Genomic DNA, 9,371 nt, shown 5'->3' with positions numbered 1-9,371 from the left:
TAGGAATGCCACATTTTCACTCTTACACTACCATGCATGGAAGGGTTTCACTCTTGCATAAGCACTCAAGGAAGTTTCTTGATTATTTCTCTCAAGATTTCAAGTTGGTGCATTCCAAAGTTTTGTGTTTACCATGCATAGATCACACCAAATCAAAAACTCATGGTAGAAAACATATGCATTGTTCGTTGCAAGTTTGTCTACTTCAAGTTTGTTTTGCAAATTCGAAGGGGGTATAAGGGGATAGCTTCACGGATGTCGTGAACGTGTTGCTTGAACATAAAACTCCTATCGCTTCCATGGAGATGTCCCATGGATGGCAAATGATGCAAAGGGACCTAATGGGATTTGTCAAAGTCGGGGTTAACTTGAAACTTATGTCGAGACAAAACTTTAAACTCCCAAGAGACTCCTTGTATTTCTTAAGGTCTTATTTGATTAAAGATTAAAATGAACTAGGAGCTAAGAGATAAACAAAAATTCCCCATTCCATGACGAAAGCCATTTTATGTTGATCTTTGGAATCTATAGTCAATTGGTTGTAACCAGAGAGGCCATCCAAAAATCTATAAGCCTCTTTTCAAGCTACTCATTCTAGCACATGGTGTGTGTGATAGGAAGAGGATAATTATCTTCTATAGTGGAAGCGTTCACCTTTGCAAAGTCAACTTGCTTGGCGTTTTTGGGCCCCTCATAGGATTTCCGCGGTTCTTTTTGGCTCTCGCAACAGTTGTTCTACAATGATCCTGCGATCTAGCAAAGTGTATTTTTTATAATGATATGAAACAATGATTTCTCTAGGTTTGTCAACTGTGTGATTCCATCTCCATGGTCCACACTTCTTTCAAAATCTGTTTTAGATCTTTGTATTTTTCTTTGCGTTTCATTTTTGTCATCAAAGGTTCTTTTCCTTTGGTTTTATCAAGCTTGTGCAACTTTGATTTCGTTCAATTATGTTGCTTTGAAGGTTTCGTGTATAGATATCTCCATTTATCTTGTCTTTTATGCAGTATGTTGCATCTACTTTCATCAAGAATTGAGTTTTGTTTTTTCAGTGCAGGTTTTGCATTTTTGTTTTTTACGTTATTGTCTCGTTTCCTTCGATATCTTTGTTGGCATCTTCGATCTTGGTTTGGAAACTCGAAAAAATTTTCTTCTCCTTCCCTGAGTAGAAGTTTGGCTCTTAAATGTTCTTTTTTTGAGTCTGATTCCTCATTGGTAATTGTTTCTTCTTCCAACTCGTCTGTGGCATCATAGTAGTGATCAGAGAAGACCTGTTGCTCCTCAATCATTCTGATAAATACCATCTGGATTGAGACTATATCATAACCCTCTTTGTCACAAAAGTGTGTAGGTGTAGATTCATTAACGCATACATCCATTGTGACCAGAATCTGGGTTTACTCAAAAGGTTCAAACAAATGTTCAGGAGATGGTTCAGGTATGTAATCCACATCATTCACTTCTTTGTCCAAAACGCAGTCTTCCCTTTGTAAACTACCCGATCCAAAATCCCCGCACATCCAAATTGGAGTGTCTTTGTGTATCCATGATGGAGGTTTAAAATGAGTAAGAAAATTCTTGGCTTGTATCAAAAGGAGTACATTTGTTAGGCACACATTATTATGATGATAAGGAAGTTATAAAATACTGGAGTGCCTCCATATAAAAAACTTAGCCAAAATGATTGTCCCATCTTGAATAGCAGGTTAACATGGCCAAGGTTTCTTATGTATGTGTAATGATGTATGCCATGATCACTACTAGTTCAAATCTTGGATGTGTTGTGAGAGTGTTGAAAATATATATGGTTGTCCCATCTTGAATAGCATGTTCATGGTTTCTTACGTAGGTGTAATGATGTATGCCATGATTGCTACTAGTTCAAACCTTGACTGTCTTGTGAGAGTATTGAGCAGATATATGATTATCAACAAGAAGATTTTGGAAGCAACGAAGGGTGCTATGAGATACTTGAAAGGGTAGTGCATTTGCTTTGGAGGGAAAGAGGAAAGTCTAATTACGTAAGAGATGTAGATTAAGGATTGTGGATAAGACAAGATCTACTTCATTTTATGTCTTTATAGTCATTGGTGGTGAGATATCATGGATCACTCAACTGCATGATTGCCAAAATACACTCTAAGTCTACCAAAAAAGTTGAGCATATTGTTGCATCAGAGCAACTGAAGACACTATTTGGCTTGCTCATGTGGGTATAGACAATCATTACATGTCTAGTTCCATTTTTTCATTGTGATGGTGGCTAGAGTGGTATTTGATTTGCATGAAACCCATTTTTTCAATAAAGAGATGTCAAATTTATGTGAAGTATTATTTTCACGGTGAGGCTTGCACACATATGACAACTGTGAGATCTTCTTACAAAGGGTTGATGAGCAATTTGTACACTATCAAGTTGCTTATGGGACTTAGATGTGTTGTCTACATATTTATTTGTATTTTAGGTACTCTTTTTTGTAAAAATCACATTGGCCTTTAAGTCGAAAGTGGGTAAAGCCTAACTAACTACTACCCACTCCATTCAAACTAACTCGTGTTAATCACTATACATGCTAACCTTAATTTGTTATTTCATCACAATAACACATAAGGAGCTATCAAACTTGACCTTGAGAGAGGTTGGAGCTTTTCGAACAACTTTAGGCTTTCTCTTAGTAAAAGCATGATTCTATTGGGGTAAATTTTTATACTTGCACCAATATGAGATAGACTTCACCAACAAGAGAACCTTTGTCCCTCTAGGTTTTCTCACTTGGCAATTGGCAAGAAAAGTCACTTTCTCACAAAAGGTTTTATATAGCTTCTTGTAGCCTTTGACTATTTAAGTGTTCAAGAGAAAGCAAAGCACACAATTTTCACGATCAAGTTGCTGAGTCAAACTGTTCTCCTTAATCCTCTTATCGGTCCTGCATGTTTGCATCTTGCTTTATCTTTTGCTTTTCCTTCTTTTACACTTATATGGGGGCACTAGTGATTTAAATTTCAAGGTTTATTGTTTTTGCAAGTGGGGGAGCTCAAGGTAGGAGTCAGGACCATGGGAACCCGAGTTCAAGTTCCAATGGGAGAAACTGTAAAAGACATCCAATGAAAGAAAATATTAAGTTGGCGGGCAAGTGTGAATCTCATCCTCTATCCAAAGCACCGAGTGAGTGAGAATACCCTAGCTCAAAGAAAACCTCACCAATGCCCCCCCAAAAAGCTAAGCAAACACAACTATAAAGCAATCTCCAAAAGGACTATCTTTTGGTTGCGCTACTGTAATGGCTTTCCATTTTTGTTAAATTTTCCACAATCCATCACTCTAGTACTTCAAGTTTTGAAAAAGCTACCCTGCTTGGCTGTTTAAGCACCTTGCTAGGGTTGAGAAACCACCAATCTTGTCTCTAAGATCCCTTGGCCATATATGTGCAAATATAGAACACTGCTCTCCAAGCTGCTCGGTTGTTGTGAAGCTCTCTATGGCATCCTCACCTGCAATGGCCTTTCCTTGATATCAATTGTGAGGGCGATGTACCCATGAAGCACTTTGTGTCGTCCTCACCAACGGTCTCCTCACCTCGATACTAGTTGTGAGGGCGGTCTACGTGTGAGTGCATACGGGAGTGCAAGTGCAAGGAAGGAGAGAGGAGAGGAGACAGAGATGGGGGAACCATACACCCTAGAAGGAGAGTGTGTGTGAGAGGTTTTTTATTACTTATGTTAGAAGAGTAAATTAGAGTTAGAGTTGGTTGGGTTATTGATGGGCGGCCGCAATGGCCTTTACCCCAACATTTTTAAGTAAAGAGAGAGCAAGTTTATGTGAAGTATTATTTTTCACCATGAGGCTTGCACATATATGACAAATATATAGATCTTCTTACTAAGGGTTGATTCTTTGAGCAGTTTGTACACTATCAAGTTGCTTATGGGGGATGTGTTTTCTACATATTTCTTTGTACGTCAGGTAGTAAAGTCACATTGGCCTTTAAGTCGGAAGTTGAGGTAAAGACTAACTACTACCCACTCCATACTAAGCCACTATACCTGCTAGCCTTAATATGTTATTTCATTACACAATAGCACATAAGGAGGTATCAAACTTGACCTTAAGAGAGGTTTGGAGCTTTTTGAACAACTTCAGGTTTACTCCTATTCAATGCATGATCTGGTACACTATACACATTCACACATCAAACTTGAACTTAATAGATGTTTGGAGATTTTTGAACAACTTTAGGCTTTCTCCTATTCAAAGCATGATTTGGTGCACTGTACAGATTCACACTATGGGTGGATTTTTATACTTGCACTAGTGTGAGACAGACTTCACCAAGAGAACCTTTGTCCCTCTAGGTTTTCTCACTTGAAATTTGGCAAGAAAAGTCACCTTCTCACAAAGGGTTTTATATAACTTCTTCTGAGTCAGACTCTTCTCTTTAGTCCTCTTATTGGTCTTGCATGTTTGCATCTTGCTTTATCTTTTGCTCTTTCTTCTTTTACGCCTATATGGTGGCTTGGGTTCTAAGATATATTGGTTTTAGGACCATGGGAACCTGAGTTCAAAACTCCAATGGGAGCTCAACTGCAAAAGACATCTACGGGTGCTAGCTCAGTTGGTAGAGTCTTAGCCTCTGTGCCTAAGCTCTTGGGTTCAATCCCCCCTTGGCAACCTGAAGACATGTTCCAAGTCCTTAGGGACTGTTCCCATATGCGGGTGTGTGCGTGTGATGGGATGCCTCTCTCCCTACCTGTGAGGCCGTTGTACATAGGTGTGTGTGTGTGTTTCAAAGTTCTTGTACTCCCTTAAATAATTTTTTTTTTTAAAAAAAAAGACATTAACGAAAGGGAGGTTTACGTGGCCGGGCAAGTGTGAATCTCATCCTCTATCTGAAGCGCCGAGCGAGCGAGCTTCAATGGCGGCCTCGACACCCGCGTTGCGGTTGAGTTCTACAGCTGCAGTGCTGAAGAACACGTCACAAAGAAAGGCAAGCCCACAGCTCTCTTTTCTGCAGCGAGGTTTTCAACGCCATAGCCAGAAGCTTCAGAATCAGAAGACGAGGGGTGTATGCAGAGCGTACAAGGTGGAGGTGGAGCACAAGGGGAAGGTGCACACGCTGGAGGTAGAGGATGGGGAGACGATACTGGAGAAGGCTCTAGAGGCGGATTTGGATGTGCCATACGATTGCAAGCTTGGAGTGTGTATGACATGCCCGGCGAAGTTAGTCTCCGGCTCCGTCGATCAATCAGGCAGCATGCTTAGCGATGATGTGATTGAAAAAGGGTATGCCCTCCTCTGCATGGCCGTCCCGCAGTCTGATTGCCACTTCCGAACTATTCCAGAAGAGGAGCTTCTTCAGCTACAGCTCGTCACCGCACAGCATTGAGTCCATCCGTCCCCTCAGGCATGTGTTATAAGAATTCAAAACTTCTTCTGCGTATATGGGCTGATCATAATCATATCCATAACCATAACCTCTTAAATGGTGCAAGTGCAATATGGATTAGTGATAATCTATTATTGTGACCTATCTATCGGTTGCCCCCCCTGTCTCCCGGCATACCTCCCCTTCGATGTGGGGATGTTTTCTACGTGTGTAATCTGCTACATGCTTGAGCAAGACAGTTAAGATAAGAGTTAAAAGGATTCAGATCTTTACCCGAAGTAAGGCAATACATGTTGGATGATGTATTTGTAGCCTGATTCACTGTAGTCTGTGTCTCTTGGGGGGGGGGGGGGGGGGGGGGGGGGGAACGACGTCGATTGGTTGATGTCTTTTGGGAATGCAATGATGTTTTGTATGTTGAGTTCGATCGGATTTTCTCTAACATCCTTTTGCTTTTGGTGCATGTATTTGTATACATTTCAAGGTTTGGATTATCTCTATAAATTCAGTATGTTACTAGTGCACGAAGCTGAAAATCCATTGTGGCATCCTCTTGGGGAATTTAATGCGTGTTATGGTATGGTGACACGTGAGTATAAGGGAGGGTGGCTATACAAGGGAGGAAAGGTGCATTTTACAAAGGATGGCCATTTCACGCAGGCAAGTTCATTATTACTTGGGAATCCCCTATGGATATTGTATCCATGTTTTTAGTATGTTCTTGATGAAGCTATATTTTCTTGGGTTTTTACCCTTACATGTCCATGCTCATGGAGGAGATCACTGTTAGATATTTGTGGGTCTCCTTTTTTGGTCATGTCGAGCACAAATATATGCGTGTTTCAGAATACGGTTCTTTTATCAGGATTATTTGTAATTTTTTTCAAGTAGGTCTTTTTGGAAAATATCCATTTATGTTTTCAGTGGTGATGATTAGTAGTAACTATTGGCAGCACTCAAGAAGACCGAGGATCATGAGATTGGCTTTGAGTTATAAAACACATGCACACACGCATGCACACACACACACATCCTCTTGCTCTCTATTTTAATATTTTTAATAGTAATATAGCATAATAACTATCTATGCTTTAAGGCATATGGTCATGTAGACGAAAGTATCTAGTATCCAGTAGAAGGCAAGAGAAAACTAAGAAGACTTGTATCTATGCACGCACACACATTCAATGAACAAGGGGGGACATAGAATAAATGACATGGCATGAAAAGAGTTTTTACTTCGTGTTCTTGCCTCTGCCGGAGGCTTTTCTCCTTCTGCCCGCTTGCCAGCTCTAGCCCAAAAGAAAAGTTATGTGATTTGGGAGGTTTTGATTTCTGATATTTTTTCCTCTACAAAGACAAGCTTAGGCTTCAAGACAAGGTTGATTGTATGGTTTGCCTTACTAACTGTCGATGTTTAAGTTAGTACAATCAAATTGAAGGGCATTTCAATAGAGAAATTGTAAGAGAAAACTAATAACTAAAGCCGTACCATGTTGTGACCACATAGTTTCGGTTTAAATGTTTGATAGTGATATATGCTTGACTATGTCAAAGTTGATTAATCGTAAGGATCGTCTCATAGCGTGTCATTTCCTGTTTTTTGGCTTGACCCTAAGGGGCAAGACCTTAGTGATGCCTCCCTTTTTTGCTAGTGAGAAAGGAGATTTTTTTTTTTTTGTTAATGCAGAGTTTTTGATTGGTTAGAAGAGATGGAAGATACTCATTACAAAGGCAAGTAATTATATTCACATCAGCACTCAATCATGGTGTCATCTATCTTATATATATAACTAGTTTACTGTAGCTAGCCACTTTTAGGCAAGCTTCGTAATTTCATCACTTGTTTAAATATATTTGACATAATCGAACAATCATTTCTATTTGGAAGCTATGTTCAATTTACATTGTCTCAAATGCGCGCTCTTCTCATCCCTATCTCTTTATGCTTGGAGTTGCAACAAGTTAGCATGGTTCATTTGCATCCAGAAATCAGTTGACATTTTTCACATATTTCAGATGGAAGCGTGAATTCTCGTATTTATAACCTTGAATAAAACACTCATCATTTGATTCAAATGTTTACATATGCATGTTTTTCCCACGTTGAAGTCCTTCAAATGCTAGAATATATAGCCTTAACAATGTATGGAACTGATCTTAGTTTCTTGGCAGGAGCATTTTGATGGTCCTCGTAAGTACATTACGGCATGAGAATGGATAAAGGGCCAAATCATCATAACAATATACTCAAAATAGAGAAGTTAATGTGAACAGTGCTACAATGAAGGGTGGAGTCCCATACAGGACACCGTTTGGGCTTCATTGGCCACCTTGGGTACCAAATGGGGCCACATAATTTGGCCAAAGGCATCACAAGATCTGGTGTCACAAGCGCATACATAATGCATGCATGTATGCATGAACTCAAAAATAAGGTGCATATCTAGCTTAAGCAAGGATTTAGGAGAAAGACTCAAAATTGTCGATGCTAGCCTTTTAGTGAAGACATTAAGATGACATAAAATTGATCCAATTTTTTGAAGCTCAGTTTTGATTGACAATGCTAGCCTTTTGGTGAAGACATTAAGATGACATAAAATTGATACAAAATTTTGAAGCTCAGTTTTACTTTGAAGCTCAGTTTTACTGGGAAAGGCATCATGCATTTTGTCTCAACCTTTGGCTTCTGCCAGCAAATTCATATAAAAAACAAATTGTTTTATTAGAGGAGATTTACCGCTTAATTTGGAGACGATGATTTGGTGTTTCCTTGAGCTTCGTATTTGTCAATCACAAATAAAACACCTTGACCATCGAGTGCAAATCTCAGTGGATTATAGATACTTTAAATGTGGTAAGACTTCCAAATGAGGAATATCAAAGCAATGGTTGATGTTCTTGCAATGCCCATCATGTCTAATTGAAGTTAGACTACAATTCACACGAAACCGCATCTCTTCTTGTCATTCTAGAAAATCCCAGCAAGACACATTTCCACAAGGCATTAACAAGTCAAAAAAGATTACAAGCGTTGTGTAAAAGCCAAGATGGTGCCCTCAACTATGAGACCACAAAGTTACAACACGGTGGAATCTAGTACAATGACTGGGTACAAAAGATAAAAAGTGAGAGCGAGTACAATGGCAAACCACAACATCATCTGAGAATGACCAGAACCTGATGTAATATGGCAGCACAGCTATGCAAATTTGCACCGCATAACTCTCCAAACGGTTCCATGATAATTAACCATACAAGCAGACCCAATTATAAATTGAGTAATGCGTGTTTCTGCAGATTATTGTTACTTTTGATAACCCTCCACACACAGAGTAATTGCATTCAGTAGAAAAAAAAAGAACCCTTTTGAACTCCAATGATTTGTAAACGGATGCACGATGAGTACATTCATGGGTGTTTTGAGCTCTGATGAATGGAGTACAAGGATATTCAAATTCAGCCAAGGCAAAATTGACAAAGCCACCCTCTCTCCCATTTATTTCATTCAAATAAAGGTCTGACCAGACTCTAAGGTAGCCCTTGACATTTGTTTGGAGATTCAGCACAGGAGGGCTTACTTAGGGTTGGAGCTAGCATCACTTCAGCTGTAGTCCAACCAATTCCTGCAGCTTGCCATCAATCTGCTTCTCTGTCAATCCATCTAAAGGCACACTCTTCTCCTCACCAAACTCTGTCATCCAGACATATTGATCCAAAAGCACAGAGTTTAGCACATTTATGCGTACACAGGTTTCCAGCAAGACATTGTTTGAGCTGCTGTAGACATTTTAAGTCTCTGCACATCTCGGATAGCTTATCCAGCAGAGAAAGATTCTGATTGTGCAATAAAAACTCCATCTTAATTCAGCTTTAATACAATGCCGAGCAATTAATATCTGTCCAAACATCCCCTTGCCTTTTTATCGAAATGACCTAATCACCTACTCAACTTCAAAGTTGCGAGAGTCGTGGGACAGTGGA

At 39.5% G+C, this 9,371-nt stretch overlaps 2 protein-coding genes across 2 annotated transcripts in view; one reads left to right on the top strand and one right to left on the bottom strand.

Moving 5' to 3' along the window:
- Positions 1–4,874: 4,874 nt before the first annotated feature.
- Positions 4,875–5,665, top strand: FDC1 (2Fe-2S ferredoxin-like superfamily protein). The gene has a single exon (XM_086526709.1). The coding sequence runs from the start codon at positions 4,917–4,919 to the stop codon at positions 5,385–5,387; it is 471 nt and encodes a 156-aa protein (XP_086382835.1). The 5' UTR covers positions 4,875–4,916; the 3' UTR covers positions 5,388–5,665.
- Positions 5,666–8,381: 2,716 nt separating this feature from the next.
- LOC147443909 (NADH-ubiquinone oxidoreductase B8 subunit) overlaps positions 8,382–9,371 on the bottom strand; it is a 35,840-nt gene continuing 34,850 nt past the window's right edge. Inside the window, exon 3 of the mRNA XM_086526708.1 lies at positions 8,382–9,081. Coding sequence (XP_086382834.1) covers positions 8,987–9,081 — 95 coding nt within the window. The 3' untranslated portion in view covers positions 8,382–8,986. The remainder of the gene's footprint in view (positions 9,082–9,371) is intronic.

The sequence above is a fragment of the Adiantum capillus-veneris genome, chromosome 13 (genome assembly GCF_014529385.1).
Source record: "Adiantum capillus-veneris isolate H3 chromosome 13, ASM1452938v2, whole genome shotgun sequence".
NCBI classification, from domain to species: domain Eukaryota; kingdom Viridiplantae; phylum Streptophyta; class Polypodiopsida; order Polypodiales; family Pteridaceae; genus Adiantum; species Adiantum capillus-veneris.
This window is presented reverse-complemented; position numbering and strand designations above follow the sequence as displayed.

Bases quoted from the DNA above. Each gene is read 5' to 3' on its own strand.
- FDC1 (XM_086526709.1), top strand. From the start codon at position 4,917: ATGGCGGCCTCGACACCCGCGTTGCGGTTGAGTTCTACAGCTGCAGTG.